The sequence below is a fragment of the Meleagris gallopavo genome, chromosome 19 (assembly GCF_905368555.1).
Source record: "Meleagris gallopavo chromosome 19, MGAL_WU_HG_1.1, whole genome shotgun sequence".
Classification (NCBI taxonomy): Eukaryota; Metazoa; Chordata; class Aves; order Galliformes; family Phasianidae; genus Meleagris; species Meleagris gallopavo.
Window position 1 is genome coordinate 5,458,386 of NC_139422.1, and position 22,093 is coordinate 5,480,478.

General features: G+C 51.1%; 2 protein-coding genes across 9 annotated transcripts; one reads left to right on the forward strand and one right to left on the reverse strand.

Annotated features, from left to right (window-relative positions):
* Positions 1–1,152: 1,152 nt before the first annotated feature.
* On the reverse strand, positions 1,153–16,458 carry PTGES (prostaglandin E synthase). 8 transcript variants are annotated; one of them, XM_010720879.4, is made up of 6 exons: positions 16,320–16,458; positions 15,096–15,333; positions 14,174–14,356; positions 4,220–4,349; positions 2,975–3,057; positions 1,153–2,152 (listed from the first exon to the last, which is right to left on the reverse strand). In XM_010720879.4, the coding sequence occupies exons 2-6, from the start codon at positions 15,176–15,178 to the stop codon at positions 1,903–1,905; spliced, it is 729 nt and encodes a 242-aa protein (XP_010719181.1). In that variant the 5' UTR covers positions 15,179–15,333; positions 16,320–16,458; the 3' UTR covers positions 1,153–1,902. The 8 variants fall into 8 exon arrangements, with proteins under 8 accessions (XP_010719181.1, XP_010719184.1, XP_010719183.1 ...); XM_010720882.4 differs by lacking the exons at positions 14,174–14,356; positions 15,096–15,333; positions 16,320–16,458 and adding exons at positions 4,469–4,527; positions 4,638–4,764; positions 4,921–5,495; XM_010720881.4 differs by lacking the exon at positions 14,174–14,356.
* LOC100549178 (torsin-1A-like) lies at positions 16,227–21,901 on the forward strand. Its single transcript, XM_019621443.2, is given in 6 exon segments — positions 16,227–16,428; positions 20,396–20,415; positions 20,417–20,665; positions 20,750–20,925; positions 21,216–21,343; positions 21,480–21,901. Coding segments are annotated over 6 exon segments (1,005 nt in total). The 5' UTR covers positions 16,227–16,241; the 3' UTR covers positions 21,725–21,901.
* Positions 21,902–22,093: the final 192 nt, after the last annotated feature.

The window sequence follows — 22,093 nt, forward strand, 5'->3', positions numbered from 1 at the left end:
GGCATTGGATAGGGGTTAAAGGGGGCTCTTAGAGTTTCCTTCCCACCCCAAAGCCCCTACGTCCCTACACACAGCAGCATGTACTGGATGGAGTCCATCTTATAAAGCCACCACCTTTCTTACTGGAAAACAAGAAGTAGTGAAGGAAAGAAAAATCTGTCACGTGGGACCATTTTGTCCATCTCAGCCATTAATGCGGATGCAGACACAGAAGGGAAGCACCTCCCAAACACCAACAGCTGAAGAGAATAGGAGGAAACCAAGGAAGCGAGGTGTTGGCTTCCTAGAGAAGGAAGGGATTGCTGAGCATGGAAAACACAGGCAGCTCCTTTGGAAGCTGTAAGCACAGAAAGGAGAGCAACCACACCTTAGCTGAACATCTTCAGCCCTCCAGGATTTAAGCTTCTCCATTGGGAAGAAGTGCAGGCAAGGGAGAGAGCTTGCTTGGAAAAAGCATCTTATAGCAAAAGCCTGCTTGCAGGAGAGCTGGGCGCACACCAAACTTTGGGCTGCTCGAGGCAAGAGAACCAAGCGTGGCTGCACTACAAGCCCCAGCTTCTCTGAATTTAAAGGATTGGCCCTTATAATGCCAAGAGCTGCAGGTGGGCTGGGGGAAGGGTGCTCAGCTCTCCAGAAGCCCCAGGACACTCCTGGCCCTGCGGGGCTCAGCGTTCCCTGCAGCTGGACCCGACCCCAGCTGCTGCCCAGCTGCATCGGCAGCTCTCGAAGGGAGGATGCAGCAGAGCACAATGATTTGTTTTTATTGGGAATACTTGCTTCCTGCCACCAGGATGCATATGCAGCAGCAGAGAAACGTGCAGGGGTTTGGAGACCTTGTGCACCGTGTGAGGCAGCATGGGCTCACTGAAAGGGGCATTATGCAGACATCTGCTGAGCTGGGGCTGTGTGAGCAAGAGGTGGCCAAGAGCAAACTGTGAGACCTGCAGCCCTCCTTCTGCACTCAGGAGAGCAGAGTGCTGTCCTCCAAATCTCCCAAAGAACTCGGCCCAGGCCATGGCCGCTGCTGGGCTGGGAGCCCTCTGTGAGCTGGGTGAAGCTCTGAGCATCTGCCTGAGCTGCCCTTCTTCCCATTGATACTCAGTGGGGTCTTGGTGAGAAGATCCCAGAGGAGAGCACAGCAAAGTGCAAAGCTTTAGTGCTTAAGACAGGTGGAAAGGAATTTTATTTTCTGCTCATTCTGCTTTCTCACTGCAATCTTAGCAAAGCTTTGCATTGTCCTCAGAGCCTTCCTCCTGCCCTGCCCTCCATGGGGCTGCCCCAGCACCATCCCTAAGGACAGCTGTGTGGCACAGTAGGGTTGGCCATCCTCACGCAGCACAGAAGAACAGCAGAGCCCTCCTCCCAGGGCACAGCTTGGGGTGCACATTGAAAGCATCTCTCAGAGCATTTCCAGGCAGCAGCAGCACGTGGCTGCAGCACAGCTCTCTGCAGGGCAGTGATTTCTGCGGGCAGCTCTGGGCAGTCCTTGCTGCATCCCGTGATGAGGCTGGGACCGGATCGAAAGCTTTTCTCCCTCTCAGCAAACACCCACATCCACCAACCAAGATTTCTCGCAGAGCTGTGGGACCGTGGTGGCTTCTCCCTCCTGATTCGGTGCTGCTGATCAAGGGCAGCATTCCTCATCCCACGCTGGGTCACTGATGCAGAAAATGTCTTTTCCCCCGATGACACCCCTTCCTCGAGGACAGGAACGAGGGAAAGCTGCTAGGCATCCCCTGCCTGCTCCCCCTGCCCCAATTTCAACAGCAAGCCCAGTGACCTTACCAAGGCCATCCCACACATCCCTGCAGCACCCACACACCCCCCCACCAGGAACGTCTCAGTACTGGCACAGCTGAAGAGAGCAGAATGGGGGGGTTGGGTGCTCTGCTCGGTTGGGTGCTACCAGTATGGGGCAGCTGCCAGGAGGATCTGCAGGGCCATGGAGAAGCAGGGCAGCTGTGCCACACTGTATGCCACGGATCGTGTGGGAGCCCTCAGCTTCAGCAGGTAGGCCACGGTGTGCATGATGCGTCCCGCACAGAAGATGAAGAAGTGGATCCTGGCCACTGCAGGACTGGGATCCAGCAGAGAGTACACAGCTCCGAGGAAGAGGAAGGGGAAGATGTTCTCCATGTCGTTGCGATGTGCCCTGTGAAGAGAAACGGGTTGCTCCTTCCCACCTGGCTTCCAGCCTGCTGATGGGGTGAGTGCAGCCCCCAAAGGGCTCCAAGCCCCCTGCGTGCAAGTGGGGCCAGACTTGGAAAATGGAAGATGAGACCCTTCTCCTCCACCTGTGCAAGACTCCACACAGCCCCCAACCCCCTGATACCTGCCATTCAGGCACAGACTTTGAGGGTAGTTTGCCCTCTCCATGGCTGCAAACACATTAGCAAGGTCTGACCTGGCATGTGCTCATTGCACAAACCCCAGACTTCTGTACACCGCCGCCGCTGCATCTCCGGTTATTTATTTTTATGGAAGCTGGTCCTTTCTGACTAATCAAAAGAGGATTATCATTACTATCACTACTATTTTATTTTTCTTAGCAAAAGAACAGCTCATCTATCTCCTCCTCCTCTCCCTGGCAGCCTGTGGCTTGGTGTTATGGGGTGTTTGGTGAAGCAGAGCTGGCAGCAGGGCTCGGCACGGCTCCAGCCTCCCTTCCTGTGCAGAACCAGCCCACACAGTGCCTGGGCCAGTGCCCAGCCACCTCCTCCAGAGAGCTAAAGACAAGCACAGAGCTGGGTCACCCTGAATTCAACACCGAGGACTCAGTCTCATTGCGCCCACTGAGCCCCAAACCCCAATCCTTCCACACACAGCACGCTTCCATTAATGATTGAGCTGCCCTGGTTCACAGGGTTCCTGCCTTGGACCTCAGGGCATTCCACCTAGCTGTGCAATTAGTTAATTAATGAACCTTCCAGCTTCCTGCTGCCCTGTTGGGGCGGGATGCTGGCTCTGTACTCGCCTGCGGCAGCGCTCCACATCTGGGTCCTCACGGTAGTACTGCAGCCCTCCATTGCGCAGTGCATCCTCTGGGTTAGCAAACGCCTGCAAGAGAGTGTCACCATGCAGAACTGTCAAGGATGCAGCTCCTGATATCTTTGGGAGGGCTTTGGGGGTTATTTTCATGCAGTTTTCAAAAGGGGTTAAAAAAAAATGAATGGAGCAGGAAAAAAGTGATGAATGGAGCAGATCTCAGTACATCAGGTATCCCCCAGGAGCCTTTGGCACAGACATTTCTCTCCATGAAATCCATTGGGAGACTTTGCCAACCTCCTGCACAGAGCTTCCAGATACCAAAGGCAGCAGCCAAAAGATAACAGCAAATGATGGATGGCTTTGCCCTACTGAGGCAGAAAATCCCCTGGCTGGCTCTTTGGCACTACTGCTTTCCCCGGGAAGAATGGGATCCACCGTCAATATCCTCCCAGAGGAAAACGATGGACACACACACTGCTCTGCAGGGATCTGATTCCAGGTGACAGCTTCACCTTGCAGCCGTGTTACAACACAGGCAGTGCCGGGGCTGCAGCATCACTCAGAAACACAAAGGAAAAACCACATCCCCAGCTCCAGCGACACCACGATGGAGGAGAACCCACTTCTGTCTTTGGCCTGGGAGCAGGACCGCCTCCCTCCCTCTCTGCTGGTGCATTCAGAAACGTCTCAAATACTTTCAGTTTGTTTTTTTTTGCAGAGCTGAGCTGTGCCTCAATCCCTGCTGCTGTCCCCACGTCCAAGAGCCATTTCCTCCAGCTATTCTTCTGTGTTTCTGCTCCCTGTGACTTCACTCTTCTGCAGCACAGAAGCTTGCTGCCACATTGCAAGAATTTTTCTGGCATTTCAACCATTTGTCCTTAAACTTTTCTCTCTCTTTCTGACATAGCAAATGAATGTAAACAGAGCAGCAGCTCACCTGCATGGTATTTTACATCTGAAATTACTATTTAGATTAGGATTCAGAAATGATAAACATCAAGCTGCAGATGGTGGAAGCAAACAGAAAGAGCCAAAGAGAAGTGAGATGGCTATCTGCCACAGCTAGAAAACCTGTTTTGCTTTCAACTGAAGTCAAAGAAAACTCAGCTTGCTTCTGCAAAACCCAGTTAGTTTTGCAGGATGAAAAGAAGAAAGGGTTTGTAGTAAATCCAAGCAGAAACCCCAGCAAAAGGCAGGAGGGGCGAGGGAGGGAAAGGAAGCTGGGACGTACCTTCTTCCTGAGCCTCACTTGTCCCGTGATGATGGCAACGACATACATCTTTAGAATCAGGATTGTGCTGTAGAAGGTGAATGACAGGAACACGGTGTTCCCCATCATTGTGGGAGCTCCTGCCTTGGCCCTGCAGAGGGGGACAGGAAGGCAACACTTCAGCTGTCAGCCCCCAGCCCCACTGCCCCCACAGGGTCGTCCACGAGCAAAACAGTACTGAACTACTGGCAAGTGGTACCCAGACCTCACCGTGTGCTTTTGCTCCTTGGATACTCCGCACAGCTCCCTCGACACAGCATCAGCCTGCCCTACAACACCCCACAGATCTCCCCTTCTGCTCATGCCCAGAGCTGCACAGAGCATCCCTTGCTCATCGACAGCCTGGGGGAGGAGGAGACGGGAGAAAGAAGGTACCTACCTCTGCTGCACCCAGCCAACTCCGTCCCGATCCCACAGCCCTGCGTGGCAGCGTCCCAGTGCTCCCAGTCCCGCCCCACAAGGACTGAGCACTTTGCACAGGCAGCCAGCCCTCCCCTCGGCACCACCTGCCAAGGGGACAGGGACAGAGCTGGCCCTCTTTCCAGCTACACACATTGCCCACCAGATTGTATTGTCCCTGGGAGGGTCCCAAAGTCACAGAGGATCCCAAAACCCAACAGGAGAACCCCAAAGCCCCCCAACCTGCAGAGGGAAATACACACCAACCCGTCCCTGGGGCAGCTCCGCTTGCTTTTCTCCCAAAACGCGAATCAGGGGAGCCGGGTGCAGGCTGATCCTAGCCTAGAAAGGGGCATCTGAATTGGAGCTGGCTTTCTCAGCCATCAGAAGGGAAGAGTGAGAGGATCTAAGCCTGCAAGGAGGGTCGGAGCTTGGCTGCTCCTGCACTGCAAACCTTTAACTCCTCCTTCCCTTGCGCGGCCCCAGCGCTGGCAGAGAGCTCTCTGAGCTTACAAGGGCTGGACTGGGGACTCGGCTCCTTTACATACACAAAAAAATCTATTTCAGGCAAATGGATACTTTCAGAGATCGACTGGAAAATGAATGTTCTGGGTATGTGAGTAGTTCTTTCTGGTTTGGATTAAAATAGTTGTTTCCAGCCACAAAATAAGCCCATGAGCAGAGTAGGATGGTTTGCTTCTTGCAAAAGAATCCATCAGAGCATTGCTACCTGTAAGACTGACTTTGTTCTGCAGTGCTTTCTAACTGCCAAATGAGCACGCTTTGTTCCAAGAGAAACCAGAGCAATGAGCAGGAATGCTACAGCCCAGGATCGGGCTCGGGTCCTGCTGCACAAGGAAAGCTGTCCCAGCAATGCGACAGAGCAGACACCAGCAGCCTTCTCTCTATATCTGCCTCTGCACCTCCCCAGGGATCTGCAGACCTTGCTGAGCAGAGGAATACACACAAGCTCAGTACCAGCTGCTGACAAGCCAGGACTCTTCCTGTTTGCTCCAGCAGCAAACAGGGAGATGGAGAACTATGGGGTTGAGCAGCCCCAGACCCATGTGCATCAGATACGCTGGGTGTACAGCCCTGCAGAGGGGCGAGCACAGCAACCACATGGATGGGAGCGAGGAGCAGAGCAGCTCAGAGGGCAGATGTGGTTCTGCTGGGGTGCCTCACGTTGACGGCCCTCGTGCTGTTGGACACGTCCATGGCAGGGCGGCACCTTCTGGCCTGCGGCAGTGCAGCTGCCAGGACCATGCTCAGCTGCCCCATTAACTGGGGCAGAAGGCGGCTGCTGATCCTCCTACACGGAGCACATCCTGCTAGGATGGAGCCGTTGCCTGAACAAGAGCAGGTCCTGAGGGCAACATAACGCAGCTGTGCCACAAAGTCTCGAGCACACGAGGTCACAGCCCAAGGATCTGCACCGTGCCAATGCTGCTGGTGGAAAGCACTGCGTTCTGCTGGTGAATGGTTAACAGGAGTCAGGGTTGGGCTCTGGAAGGGTTGAAGATGCACCAATCAGGTCAGAATGATCCCAGGAGCTGTGGGAAGAGGGTGGAAGATTTTGTTGGAGGAGGAACAAGGAGCAGGAAGAAGGAAAGAAAAATTCATGGGAAGTGTCTGAGAGAAGTGCTTAAAAATAGAAGCTTCTAATAACAACCTTTCTTTAGGTTCTCTAGAACGGATAAAAGCTGCTCTCATTTCCCACACAGGGAACTGTTTATTTGAGCAGCTGAGTTATACCACAGCATTGTAACTGTGTTTTTCCAGCACTGCTGTGCTGGGTCACTTCCTGATGGCACCTAAAAGTGAGAGGGCTGCTTGTGTCAGAAATCCTCCCTGCTGGGGCACGGATGTGTGTGGCACGGTGGCACGGCTGGGACTGTAGAGGGCATTTCCATTGCCCAAAAGGACAATTCCCCATTTTGCTGCCTGCTAGAGGAGGATTTTGTTTTCCCTTAGGCTGCAGCTCAGCCCATGCTGCAGAAGGCCCCCAGCTATACTCCAGCCCATTCAGTGCCCTCCTTCCCCACCGTCTCCTGCGTCTCCCATCACACAGCTTGCAGGCATGGCATGCCCTGCCCCAGCCATCACTTGCCCTTTGCTGTGCCCAGCCCTGGGAAATCCAGCGGCCCATGGGAGATTTCTCCTGCTCCAGTGCAACCACAGCTTCAAGTAAAGGCATGACTCAGCTTAGATATTCCTTAATTAAAGAGAAAGGTGCTCCACCTGCCTTTCTCCCTTAGCCTGCATGAAAGGTCACATCAGGAAGAGGGTGATTAGCCCTACTCGTGGTGCACCCCGTATTCCACATGAGAGTGAAATCCCCTTGCTTCACATGCTGCACCCTGTTCCCCAGCCCCTGGGGTCTTCACTGCAGCACAAAGAAGGTATGGCAAAGTGCCTCAAAGCCTAAAACAAACAGGCAAGCTCCAAATTCTTCAAACTCCAGGAGATTTTGTCTGTGTTTCACTGCAAAGCATCTTCCCTGCAGCTGTACTGGCAGAAGCTACACACATTCCTCGTGTCTGAGGCCTCTCAACGGGACTCTCCCAAAGACCAGATGCTGGCAGCGGCAGAGAGGCCTGGGGAAGGGGTGCAGCATCTCCTGGTCTGGGACACAGCAGGAGCAGAGGATGCTGTTGTTCCTTGGCCAGCTCCAGCTCCATCCATCAACCCTTGCCAGGCTACTGCCCTGCTCCCAGCCACCCCAACTGCAGGGCTGTAATTGTCCCTTGCTGGTGGGACAGCGAGGAAGGGCTGCTGGAAAAGCAGCCAAGAGGCTGTGAGCATGTGGGAGGCAGATTAGATTTTCTTGTTCTGAGCCTCACATGGATTCACGCCTGAGCTGTCTCTTAGAGGGAAGAATTCCTTGGCGAGGCTGCAGAGAAACAGCCCAGCTGGGAGGGATGCTCTGCTCCTCTCCGTTCCACCCAGCAGTCCAAACAGGCTCCATGCAGACCTGCACCTGCAGTTGCCATGGGACCGTGGTGGGAGCTGGGGACGGGGCTAGGTGTGTGGGAAGCCAGCATCTCTCATGTCATCCCACTGCAGCAACTTGCATTGTGTTTCTTCCCCTGAATCAGATGCCGATAAACAACAGGCAAACACCACTTATGTCACTGACCAAAAAGAGGGGCTTTCCCAGCCAGGCTGGAGGCAAAGAGAAATAAGTCCTATTGCCAAACATTCCAAAATTGCTGGAATACTGCCAAACATTTGGCAGAAATACTGCCAAACATTTCCTAGACTCGAAGCAAGCATTTGCAAACATACGAAATAACTACAGTTGCCCTGGTGGGATTCTCTTGAGCAAGATCAAAGGTTCTGCACAGTCCTGCCTCCACACACTGCATGACAAAGGAGGGGGAATTGGGGCACACTTTGCCTCCCCATGGTGCTCTCCAAAACACAGACCACATTTTCAAAGCCCTGAGTTCTTTGCCCCCTCCATCCCTCCTAGACTAAACAGCACTAATTCCTCCCACCTCTCCCCATAGGTCATGTTTTCTAAATCTCTTCATCACCGATGCTCATCTCATTTCTCAGAGCAAGGCACTGGGCAGCCCTTTTGCAGCAACCCTGAGCAAAGACATTTGAGCTCCCAGCTCCTCAACTTTTACCTCCATCAGTCAGCTTGTTTGCTAAGAACCCAGGGTGCCTATCTCAGACCAGTAAGAGCTTCTTGGTGGTTTGAGGTTTTTTTCCATAGTTTGGATGAAGTCAGCCTGTGAGCAATGTTGCCAATACATTTTGAAACTTTCCCTTTCTTTTCCTGTGCTGGTGGCATGATGTATCATTCAGTCTCATGTTGGCAGCACTGTTTGTATCTCAGCACCCAGGAGAAAGGTGGTCCAGGTCTCGAACGCTGACGTTTATTAGTAAATGTCTCTCATGTGTAATGCAAAAAGCATCCTCCCTGCAGTCAGCCTGGAAAGCAGGGAGTCCTTTGGCTGTGTTGTTTACAGCCCTCACTGCCTGGGAGCTCTTCTTATGCACTCACAGCTCACGACCCACGACCCAGGCTGGAGTCACATCTTAAGTGCTGGAGCAGGAGATAAGGAGAAAGGAATGAAGCTCACAGGCTGCTTTCTGGACATTGCAGCAAGGATCGCACGCCCTGTGCAGCACAGCACGTGGGATTTATGAAGCAATCAAAAGCCACTGCGAGGAAAGAGAAAGGGATGTAGGACCACACAACAATCCACACTAATATTCCATCTTTAACAAGAGCAGAATGTGGTGTGTGCCAGAATGATGCAATGAAGCAGAGAAACCCCTGCAAGCAACAACTTGAGCATGCAGTCCAGCACTTGGACTTACTGTCCTGGCATTCCCTCTCCATGTGAGCCACCAGCAACTCCAGCAACCCACCCAGGTCCTGTGCTTTGCTGGCTCTCTTGACCTGCAGGCTCTGCCCCCATGGCCATGATGTGTGCTCAGAGGTCTGCTCCATGCTGTGTTTATGGAACCATGACTGCTTTACACAGCCTTCCACGAGGAGGTATGCTCTCCATACAAATATTTACAAAGCAGCAGAAGGCATCTTTCTAGCACAGCACATTTCTACTGATGGTGCCATCAACATGGCTAAAAATGAACAAGCGCTCACCCATTAGATGGGAACTGGTTGGGAAGAAGTCATGAGAAGGGAGAAGAGATGAGAGCTGTGGGATGGAGGCCAGAGCTGTCCCACGAGGAGAGTAAGGGACAGGAGCTGTGCTGGTTTGTGCTGGGAGGGGACTGCTGCTCTCCAACAAGAGCACGGAGGTGTCCAGCCATACCAGCCCTCATGTCCACCACCATTCCAAGGCCCCAGAGCCCCTGTAGGGAGCAGGGAGCAGCAAACTGGCCTCATACACATCCTGATTCATTGACCTTTCAGAACCTGAGGATTAATTTAAGCTCTGAATCACTAGATTTAATTCTCCTTCCCGAGTTGCTGTCATAGCTGACGGTAGCACTCGATAATTATAAGCGTTGATTCACTTTCCAAACTGTTGAAATTAAATTACTTCCTGGGACGATGATTCCCACAATAAAACACAGTTTAAGTGAAGATGATGACGATAATCGTTTCATAGGATCTGCCTCCCCTCTTGTTCATGTCATGGGGAGACACGCTGGGGGTTAGGAAGAACGGCGATTATTGCTCAGCTTTGTCTAGCATACTCCTCCTTTGATACATGTCTGTGAAATTACCTCTTACTCAGCTTTATCACACCCCATTCACTTTCATCTCTCTTCAAAGGAGATTCCTCCATGCTTCTGATTATCCCAACCATACTTGTTATTTCCCTCCGACGCTGAGGCAAGCAGATGACCAGCACATGACTCCCAACTCACTGCACTCCACACTCCAGCAGTCCTTTGGCTCATTTTTCTTTTAAATGCCACAAGTCCTCTCTTTGGGCTCTAGGATGTCTCCATACCAAGCTGCTTATTGCTCTGGAGAGGCTGTTCCTAAAATGAAGGAATTCCAACTGTGTTCTTGCAGAAGACAGGCCTGAAACACCACCCCACAGCCATCTGACCTATCTGCTTTGCCCAGCTCTGTTCCTTTGGGTCTTTCTGCACTCCAGCATGGTCTCCCTCTTGGCATGCTGTTAGCACAGCATGAACCCTGCTCTTTGTGGAGCGTGTCCATCCTCCTGTCCTTGATTTGTTCCAGCTCACCGCTAGCCAGGGGGTTCCCAGCTCCCAAATACATCATAACAATAGCTGGATACCGAAGCCCTGCATGCAACCTCCTATTCACAGAACTCCATTTTCCTCCCCCTGTTAGACAACATACCTCCTGGAAAGAGAACCTACACTTTTCAGACTCTCTACGGTCAACACTGATAGATGTCTCCATGTCTGATATACGGGAGTGACTCCACCCCAATGGTTCAGCATTGGACATGGAGCACAACCCAACAGGTGCTCACTGTGCACTTCAGATGGATTCTGCAGGAGCAGAGGGCTTAGCACTGTGCAGCTGGACCTGCTCAAACAGCAGAACCATCCAGGAGACTGAGTGACAGCTTGTCACTGGTTTTGGGCCAGTTCAGCCCAGTTCTGTGATTAATGGGGACCCATGCGCTCATGTCCCAGGAGATGAGGAAGGGAAAAAAGGGGAAAAGGCAGGGAGATGTGGCTACAAACAAAACAGTGGCATCGAGCTAAGGGAGAAAATTTACTAAATATGATAGTGGAGTGCAAGATAACACAATATAATACAATATAATTGGAATTGAAACCAGTAAATCAAATAAATTAGGGAGAGAGCACCCAAAACTGAAGGCCTTACTCTTATGCTGAAGATGAGAGAGCGCACACACAGCAGGGAGGAGCAGTAAAATAAGGGAATGTCTCATCCTCATTTTCTCTTTCCCTCTAAACAGAAAATGGAAACAGAACAGTGAAGTCTTCCGGGATTTGTAGTTCTTCTCTCCTGAGAACCACGTACCTGGAAATATCAACAATCCACCAAACCGGAGCAATAACTCTTTAACTCCCAGCACACTACGTGATATTATGATGTGGAATACTGATAACAAAAATCAGAGAACCACGACATAGCTGCTTGGGATTCTGCTTGCAGACACTCCAGTCCATGCTCCTGGACAAGACTTTTTCCTATCGGCAGAAGGAAGAGCAGAGGAGAGCAGCTGAGTGAGATCGTTTTGCATAGTTTGCATGGAATGGCATTTGCATGCACACGCAGGAGTGCCCAGCACAGCAGGCTGCAGGGACACAGCCATTCCCAGAGCTCCCAAAGGCCACACCAATGGGATAACATCAGGCCCTACAAATCAGTTTTCTTGCATAACTGGAGCAGCTGCACAATAACTCATCACCTTAGGAATTCGCTCGTGTTGGAGCCCTTGTTTGCAATAGCTGCTTTGCAGGACTTATTTTAGTGACCTGTGTTTAAGTCTCTTCCACAGGAGATGGGTGAAAGAGCAGGGTGTTTTGTTCTGTGAGCTGCAAGCCAAGCACAGCCTCTGATTCTAGTCCAACTCCAGACCTACGGAGCACTTTTATACCTTCTTTCATCTAAAGGTCCCAAAGCTCTGGACGGAGATGTCTGGCTAATAACCCACTGGTCTATGTACGTTGGATGAGATACAAGGCACTGGCCACATCAGAGGGCCCATGGCTGGGGAACAGTGTGTCTCATGGCCTGTAATCCTATTCCTGTAGCAACCCTCCCTGGAGCAGAATGTTTTTGTCCCTTTCACACAGGCTTTGTCTGTAAGTTATTATTATCTGCAACAGAAATCAAGTTTTAAGAGAGAAGTAAACATAGGGATAGAGTTTCCCTGTTATTTCTTGCTCTGTACAGCCACACAGGCTGGCTCACATGAGAGCTGCTCCGCTTCAGCTGCTTCCAAGCCTGGATGGAGAGCAAAACCAGAGAGCAGATCCTAGCCCCAGATTGGAACCCAGTGAAAGTCAAATAGATTCTGGTTAAAAAAAAAAGTAATAATAATTTAAAAAAAGGAGAAAATAAAAAGCCAACAAACCTAAGATGAGTGAAATCCAGGTCTCATGGCATCCCCATCCCACTGAAGAGGAGGCTGCAGCACAACTAACATCATCCACCCTGTGCTGCTCCATGCAGGGTGACACCACCTTGCCCGGACCCCAGATCTAATCACTAAACCACAGATGTCTGCACAAGCAGTGTTTAGTTTACAAGCCAAAACAATCTCAAATGCAAGTGCAACCTGATAGCCATCCGCTGGCTCTATCACTTCCAATCCATCCATTATTCACCACGATCTTGCACAACACCAGCCCTGAAACCAGAGCCCAGAGGCAATTAGGTGGGAGCAGAGACAGCTCAGGGCAGCTGTATCTCAACCTCTTCATTCCTGGCCCCAAAACTAGAAGAGCTTGAAGTGTACCTCAGTTTCCCCAAAACCAACGAGCTGATCTCCCCCTCCTCCCCTTCCTTCTCCCTCAAAAGCACATTATGATCTGAGAAGAAACAGAGCCACTGTAGTTGCAGGGACTTAAGAACCTCCTTGTGTTTGTTCTGAGAGAGCTGCTCTCCATCCATCTCCTTTGTTAGCACTGGATGGATGGAGCTAATACCTCTGAAAGATCAAACACACACATCAGCAGCAGCTCTTGCCCTATAAAGGGCAGGAGGTGCCCTGCCAGCTTGCCACCTTGCACATATCTACAGCGTTACCTTTCAAGGAAGCGCCCACAGGAGGGGAGAAGCATGAGACAGCAGCTTCACTCACCCACACCAGCGCTGCAGACCCAGCATGGCATTAAGCACCACCCCTCCCACTCCTTTCACTCCCATCCCTACCAGGTAACATCACCTGCTTGGCTCCACCTGCTGAAAACCACCTGGTTCAGCTTTAAAACCCCATTTGTCTCCCTCTGCACGTTACGGTGAGTCTCTTTCCTGAGCCTATGTTGCAGACAGAGCAAAAGGCTTTGAGGCAGATGGGAAATCCTGTAGGGCCAAACTCAGCTGTGTTTCCTAGAGGGAGCATTCAGAACAAAAGCTCTGCGAGTCCATTGGAATTTCACAGGGATTCAGCTGTGATCAAAGGAGCTGTTTCACATGGACAGATGTGCCTGGCCACATGCACCATGTTTCCCTCCATCCTTACCCCACGTCCATCCCTACCTTTCCCTGTCAGACTGTACCTCCTCACACAGCACAGCTGCACACACCAGCACCAGGAGCTCTGGGCTGCTGTATCCCAAACAAGGATTTTTTAATCTGCTCAAGGCTCTCCAGCAAAGATTCCAAAGAGAGAGCAGAGCTGCCAATCCCTTTGCCATAAAATGTCACGTTAAGAACATTCATCATCTTTAAGGCTCGTTTTCCCTAGCTGCAAGAGGAGGATGACAGTCTTTTGACTCCTTGGGTGTTGCCAGGATTAGACAATGTTTGCTCAACATTCACGTAGATTTTGGTGTTTGGTGTTATTGCTACCATCACATTATAGAAAGGTCAACGAATGACCATGTTCCATGAGTCAGAACCTTCCCACAGAATTAGTGCTGTCCTCAGAGCTTAGCCAGGCTCTGAACAGATCCCAAAGTACGTCAAAGCAACAGCCTTTTCCTGTTGCTGCCTAGTCTTGGTGTTTAGGACAAGGATGACTTGGAACGTGATGCTGAAATTGAAGCAGGGAAAGAAAACAAACTCCAACCACGCAAACGGGAGGGAAAAAATAAAAACACTCCTGTTGGAAAGACTCTGAGTACTAAGAGTGTCCAGTCAGGGTCAGAAGGCAGTGAGACAAGTGTTGTGGAAGGAGATATGCTTGGGTAAAAATAAAAGTGAGCACTGAGAAAGAGAGTTTTCCATTTCTCTGGCAAGAAATCTTTGCAAGATCCTCTTTCCAGCCCAGCACCTCATGTCAACAGGCAGTTGTGTCCCAAACGTGTTTGCTGAAGTACTTGGAAATATGCAGAAACCCATACACCCAAAGCCACAGGCTTTTTCAGGAAAGAGTGTTGCTTCACTGAACCTAAATCTCTTACCTGCAAATTTCTTCTGCTCCATGAAGAAAAGTCAGGACTGCAGCTTCTACTCCCATCACCCTGCTGGAGACATGCATCCTTCCTTGGCTCTCCAGCCCCCAGCCAGACATGCTGACCAGAGCTGCACCAATCCTCCAGGCACTGTGCCATACTGCTGCAAGCTCTAACTGCCAGGAGCACTGACTTTAAACCAACAACACACAAATCAGACCATGGGTGGGTGACAGAAAATTTCAACATACAGACTGCAGAGAAAGGGCGGGCAGAACTCTTGGCTGGGGCTTTCTTCTCTTTGCACCCTTTGCCTTTAACAGCCCACCTCTGCACTCCTTATTTCCCCTTTGCAACCGCCACCCCATGCCCACTGATCTCTGTGCTGACAGGGACAAGTGCCAATGTGTGATGACGAGCAGTGCTGTGCTGAGGCTCTGTGGGGAGCTGGGAAGGGCAGAGCACCGTTCTCAGGCTCTGCAGGCTGCACGTTGCAGGTCTGCGCTCCACTTGGAGCTTCCAGACAGCTGTTCAAGGAAATTGCCATCAGTGTCAGCCTCACCACTGCTATTAGACATCTCAGCCATGTCCAGGCCCAGCTTGAACCTATTTAACTTGTAAGGGATAATGAGATAACAGCATGACATGTTGCAGCTGAAGGTTATTTAAACACCCATCTGGTACCTGTTAGGCAGCATACATCCTATTGTTGTATAGGAAATATATGCCACCTCCCTCCCATATGGAAAGGAAAAGATCTATAGATGTGTCCCATGCTGCTCCTTCTTTACGCATAAATGAGGTCATTCTCCTCCTCCTCTCTGCTGTTTCTGGCACATTACTTTGCATTTCACGCGTTTAGGCAGACGTGCTGGTTGGTGGGGTGTTGTGGAAGGACACAAAATCATAGCAAAGAATTTACTATAGGCACCTTGTTGTCTCCATAGTCAGCAGAGGCTCCACACTCGCAGATACGAGGAGAAAAAGTGGACTGTAAGATCTGAAGCCACTCATCCTTTCCAAGACACAGCTTGGCACTGCACTTTATCCTGGAGAGATTAAGAGCTGCCACTCCATTTCAGTGCTCTCAGACCACGTCCTGTTCCTTCATCTGCTGAGGTCCACAAGGTGAGCAACCATCAGCCTCATTTCTTTATTCAGGCTCTCCCCTGTTGAGATAACATTGAGATATCAGACTCAAATTGCCTGTGAGGCTCTCGTCCTCTGCGGAGCCAGAGCTGAGAGACTGCGCTGTTTGCTGTCCTCAGAAATCATTTCATAACACAAGCTGTGTGTGAGCAGATGTGAGCGCCCCTCCTGATCTTCTCAGGCATCACTTCTAACTTCGGCAGAAGTTTCACTCTGTAAATCCTGGACGAATCTCTTTGTCTGACACCCCATCTAGCGTCCACCACGGGCCAATGCAGAGGACTGTGCGTCAAGGAAACACGGACTAGAAAACTCCCATCACTTCTTCAGCAGCTTGCTGGGGCTCTGGGGGCTCTGCGTACAAACTCTGCAGCTGATCCATCTGCACCAGCACCCCAGAACAAGGAGCCCCGAGCAGGAGCAGTGCCCAGCATGGGACTTGGGCAGAGTGGACTCCAAACGTGGAGCCCTATGGCTTCCCATCTGCTTGATGTCCTTGGCTCTGAGTGTGAGGCAATCCTTGTTTTAAGGGCAGGGATCACAAAGCTGGTAGGACAAAACACCTGCTCTGAGAATCTGGTCTGAAAAGGCACCTTTCTGGTGCGTCCCAACTGTGAGCTGCAGAGCTGCAGAAACCTTTGGGTGATGTGGTACAGCTCAGCCTGAAACAAGCACTGCTGTGCTCCTGGTGAATGAAGCAGCAGCTCCAGGTGCCATGAGGTTCCATGCCCTCAGAGCTGGGAACGTTCTGCTTGAGCTCTCCCCATGCAATACCCCTCATCCCCCAGCAGTACCCTGCTCTGACACTTTCATTTCACAAGGAACAGTGTGATAACTGTACATGCTCCAGGAAGTTTTGTTTTGTTTTTTTTTTTTCTTTTTTTTCCTGCAGTTTCAGTTTCGCTTTCCTTTCTTTTCACTTCTCACCATGAAGCTTCTCCATGCTGGTGTGCTCTCCATCCTTGCACCCGCACTGACACCCGCCATAGATCCGCTCAGTGCTTACCTCATTGTAGGGGGTGCAGCCATCGGCTGGCAACTCTTCTCCCCTCACTCCTGGCTCAGGTGCAGTCTTCTGGAGTGCTGCAATGCGAAGGACACACTGAACTTCTCCGGTAAGGCAGTGGGAAGGGCAGCGATGGCCCTTCCTGGGGTGGGGGATTCCCAGTGCATTCTTTGAGTGCTCGTGGAAAAAGAAGCTCCAGAAGGCAAAGGCTTCTAACACAGCTTATCCCAAACCCCAGCCACTCACTGCCTATAATGTGTTGAATGAGGAGCAGTGATGAGTGCTAGCTCTATGGTTCAAAACGTTGTTTCATTTCCCCCAGATAAGCAGTCTGGCAGTTATTTCATCCTGAAACTGCAAGACTGAAAAAACCTTGAGCTACTTTCTAACCACACATTCCAGTGCCTGTCACTTGGAAATCCCCCACTCCTGTGTCTGCAAATGTTGTTTCGTGTGGAGAGCGTGGTTGACGGCTGGCTAGCTGAGAAAGGCCTCGCTGATAACATTCGGCTGATCGAGCAAAACAAGGCGAGGTCATGCTGACCTTGCAGCCATTGAAGAGCTGAAAAAACAAGGGAGAAGGAAGTTTGCAAAGGGCTGTGGAAAGTACTGAAATCAACCAAAAAGGACAAACATGGGTGGGACTGCTATGCGCAACGTGGACGAATCGTGAGCTCGGATCTTGCAATATGCATTAGCCTTGTTATCGCCAACATAAATACGCAGCGCTACTAAAATAAAGTGAGACATATTGATCACCTCCCTGGTCGTGTGTTGTCTCCCGCCGAGCTCCGACAAATGGTGACCCCGACGTGATACCGTTGGCGATCTAGACGAGCGGCGTGAAAACGTTCAGGCCCTAGTGCAGCGGGGCGGCGAAAGCACTGTTGACGGTGCTGCACCTCAGGATCCTCTATGAGCCCTGACTGATACGAGCTGCCGGACCTTGCAAGGCTGCAATGGAATTGTCCTAGGTATGGAAAGGCAAGCAGCTTATGACTTATTTAGTTGGTTTTTAGAAAAGCGGGGAATAAAGGGGATAGATGTAAAGAAGGAACTCCCGGGACTGCTGACCTATGGCCACTGTCAGGGAATCTTTACTAACCTTCACTCAGTCCACGAGTTGAGTGAGTGGAGAAAGTTTGGGGATATGCTTTGGGAGGCTACATTAGAGGATGATAAAATCTCTAAGAAAATGGGCAAATTATGGAAAGCCGTTCATAATGAGTTGTTACAAGCCCAGGCCGAAAAGAGGGCAGCCCAGCAAGCGATAGGAGCCCACCAGAGAAACGAAGGGTATGGTGATTGGCCGCCAATGCCCCCAGCTACGTGTACGATACGAATCCCGCCCGAGCCAGGCGTGGATGCGGGTCCAACTGATGACGTGGCAACGCCGCCTGTTGATCCACCTTCCCCAATGGCACCGACCATACAGCCGACAGCCCCCCACTTCTGTGTCAGTGGTGAGCCCGTCCCTGGGGCTGAAGGGGACTTAGCTGAGGCCATCACGAAGGGCCAAAGGGAAGCCTGGGCTAGTCTGGCTAGAACGTGTCTGGAGGCCGGGGATGGGGAGGGGGCGACTGCTGTACAGGATTTGGCACGCCCGGTGACGTACACCCCGTTAGCTGCTGGGGGAATGGAGGCGTCCATAACGCCCTTAGATTGGAAGCTGCTAGATCCATTCAGGATCTAGCGGAGGGATTAAAAGCTCAGGTGCAAGCCAGTCAGTCCCAGGTCCTGGCAGCCCTTGCACCCTTGCAAGCGCCCACGAAAGCCATGCAAACCACGCCAGAACCAAGAGGGCGTGTCCGGTGCTATCGTTGTGGCACCCGGGTCGTATCCGGCGTGAATGTAGAGCCCCTGGAGTATGGTGCCAGAACTGCAAGACCAACACACACGATACGGGCGCTTGCCGTCGGCGGTCGGGAAACTCGCAGAGCAGCGCGAAGAAAGGCAAGTCGACGCAAGTAGCTGCCATAGCCGAACCCAACTTCTCCAACCAAGCACCCCAGGGAGCTTCGGAATGGACCTGGCAGCCTCAATAGATGTGAATTTCCTGACGAACAAGCCGCATAAGATCCCATCCGGAATTATGGTCCCAATACGGATAGGGGGGCAGTCATACAGAGACTCATCCTGGGCCGCTCCTCGGCCTCGATGATGGGCCTCTTTGTACTACCTGGAGTGATTGATGCTGACTACTTGGGTGAAATCTACATCATGGCTTACACCCTATTTCCCCCGATAAGGCCGGAGGCGGGACAAAGGTTTGGGCAACTCATCCCTCTCCAGCCCCAAACGAAAGAAATTCCCCCAGGGACACCAACACTAGAGGGAGTGGAGGATTCGGATCAACGGGTCAATTAGATCTCTCAAACATCCGAAACAGGAAATACAGGTGAAATACAAGAATGAAGTATTGACTTTGCAAGGACTGCTGGACACAGGGGCAGATACCAGCATCATCAGTTCAGACAGCTACCCCGTAAGCTGGCCTCTATTCCCGGCAATGGCGACGGTGACTGGAGTTGGGGGAATGTCCCTAGCAAAAAGAACCCCAGTAGTGACTTTGACGCTGGATAAACAACAGCTCACCGTGATCTTTTCTGTGGTACAATTGCCAGCTGGGGTGCAGTGCCTCCTGGGACGAGACGTCCTCAGTCAGATGGGCATGATACTAACCAACGATGACCAGCATTTATCTTGAGCACCATTGCTTGGACTTTCCCAATTCCCATTACTTGGACCACCAACACGCCAGTATGGGTTAAGCAATGGCCCCTAAAATGGGAAAGTTTAGAACAGGCACATCAGCTTGTGGGGGAACAGTACCGACAGGGGCATTTGCAGCTATCCACCAGTCCCTGGAATACCCCCATTTTTGTGATAAAGAAGAAATCAGGGAAATACAGACTTTTGCATGACTTGAGGGCTGTCAGTGATCAGATGGAAGCCATGCGAGCCCTTCAGCCAGGAATGCCCAATCCCGCCATGATACCTCAACACTGGCCTATCATTATTATCGACTTAAAGGACTGTTTTTTCACCATAAAGTTGCACCCCCAAGACACGAAGCGATTTGCATTCACCCTGCTGGCAATAAATAGAAACGGACCTGATCGACGTTTTGAATGGACAGTTTTACCACAAGGCATGAAAAACAGTCCAACGCTGTGCCAGCTATATGTTGATGACGCGTTACAACCCATACACAGTGCCTGGCCCGACGCGATAATATACCATTATATGGACGATATATTCATTGCTCAATCGTCTCTGTTCACAGAGCAGCAAGTGACTTTTCTGAATAATACCCTCCAGTCAAAGGGGCTAGTGGTCGCCCCTGAAAAGATTCAACGTGCTGCGCCGTGGCAGTATCTTGGGCTTACCTTGACGGACACACTAGTAAGGCCCCAGAAACTCCACTTGCATACTAACATTCGCAATCTAAATGATCTGCAGAGACTTTTGGGAGATATTCAATGGCTGTGCCCGGTTGTGGGCATCCCTAACGAACTTTTAGATGTGCTCCAACAGTTTCGTTTCAGAGCTGGGATGTAAATTTCAGGGGAAACCCTCAAGTACTGGAGGCTCCTTTGCCTCCTGATGCTACAATACATCGCTTCATACCAGCCCCGCATTTGACGGTGACCAATAGGCGGTTTTCTGGCACTTCAGCCATTGAAACACTGGTTAGGATTCTCTTCTAAAAGGACATTATATAGCAACATAAGCATGGGTTTCTATAAAAGGAAAGTGTGCTAGAGGACTCAAAAACAGTTAATGAAAATTGAGCACGTGCATAGTATCTCTGCCTATATACAGAAGACCCCATCCCTGAGCTTTACAGAAAGCAGTGGTACGGTGCCATGAAAATTCATGGCAAATTCTCCTGCAAGCAGCTTGGTTCCTATAAATGCCATTGAGATCTGTTTCATGAGTCCGCTCCTGAATTTGGTTATCGGCCGATTCACGATCTCAGGCAGTGTGTTTGCTACCTCTGATGGCCATCCAGCTACAGGCAGAGAAAGGGGAGGAACATATGACATCTTCTGACTCTGCCCTTATTCTTCCAGTTGTGAAGATGGATTTGGAAGCGAAAAGTCTTCGGCCAGCATCTGGCTGTCCAAATAGTTCTGAGAGCTCTGAGTACAAACCTTCACTCCAAGCAGCCCAAGAAGCCCCTGGTGATGTCCTTCCACGGCTGGACTGGCACAGGCAAATCGTTTGTCAGCAGTATCATTGCAGAGAACCTCTACCAACTCAATGCATGGAGAAGGAGGTTTGTGCACCACTTCAGCACGGTGCTGCATTTCTCACATGGTTCGCATGTCCATCTGTATAAGGTACATACAGCTTTAGTTCATTTCCTCCAATTTATCTGCAGTTGGGAGTTGGCAAACACCAGATTGTTTTGTTTCTTCTCACAGGAGCAGCTGCAGAATTGGATTCGGGGCAATGTCAGTGCCTGCCCAAGGTCCCTTTTTATCTTCTCTGAGATGGATCAAATGCCGCACGGCCTGATAGACTCAATCCTGCCATTCCTCAGCTACCGCGATGAGATTGATGGAGTTTATTATGGCAAGGCGATCTTCATCTTCCTGAAGTAAGGAAAGTGAAGGGCCTAGAAGGAGTTACAGCCCCACAGACACAGCAGGGACAAAGGAAGTGCCACTTGCTGACAGGTCTGTGGCTGAATCAGCGCAGCTGAGCAGCTCAGGGTCCTTCCTTTGCTGTGGTCTTTATCACTTCCCACTTCTGGGCAATCCCCACACAAAGGAACATCACCTCCACTCCAGTGCAGAATCACATAGTCACTCAAATCACTGCCAAGACACGAGCACTAAAGACAGCAAAGATACAATCTAATGAGCCTGTGAATCTCCTTCCTAACAGCAATGCAGGTGGAGATAAGATAACGGAGATTGCTCTTGATTACTGGAGAAGGCTGAAGAGGAGAGAAGACATTCCTGTGGAGGAGCTCCAAGATCTGCTCTCTAAGGACATTTTCAGGAACCCAAACAGTGAGTACAGCACCTCTGGGCTCCCACAACCACTGCTGTGTGTATGTCAGTTCTCTGCAGACTGCTCCACAAAGCATGAAGCAGTGCTGCCTCCTGAGCACGCCGATGGCAAAGCTCTCCGTGCTCTCTCTTCCAGGTGGTTTCTTTCAAAGCCAACTGATCCAGAAGAACCTGATTGACTATTTCATCCCTTTCCTCCCTCTTGAATACAAACACGTGAAGCAGTGTGTCCGGGAGGAGCTGCGTGTTCAAGGGCGTCCTGATGAGGAAGAACTCATCACCGAGATTGCCTCAGCAATGGCAGACTACCCCAGCGAGGAAAGGCTCTACTCCAGCAAAGGCTGCAAGACTGTGGCCTCCAGAGTGGCTCTGAGCACCTAGGCACCACACAGCCATACTTCATGCTCCTGTTGCAAGACCCCACCAGGCAGAAGGACTCGTATCAATACCCATCTGTCTACATCTCCTTCCTTGACAGGGCTAGGATTTATCCTGTTTCAGAGGGGCCTTTTGTGATGCCCTTTAATAAATCATGGAATATCCCAAGTTGGAAAGGACCCATAATGATCACTGAGTCCAACTGCTGGCTCCACACAGGGCCTCCCAGTAAAGCAGACCATATGGCTGAGAGCGTTGTCTGGGTGTTGGCTGCAGGGCCAGCTTCCTGCACACTCCTTTGGAGAGCACTTCTGTGCCTTGTGCTGTCACCTGCCATGTCCCCATCACCTGTCATGTCCCTGTCACCAACCA

Coding starts and splice junctions, on each gene's coding strand:
- PTGES (XM_010720879.4), bottom strand. CDS start 15,178: ATGAGTGGCTTCAGATCTTACAGTCCACTTTTTCTCCTCGTATCTGCG. Junction 4,350..14,173: donor GGAGCAGAAGAAATTTGCAG/GTAAGAGATTTA, acceptor CCCCCTCTGCAG/GGCCAAGGCAGGAGCTCCCA. Junction 3,058..4,219: donor AAGTGAGGCTCAGGAAGAAG/GTACGTCCCAGC, acceptor ACTCTCTTGCAG/GCGTTTGCTAACCCAGAGGA.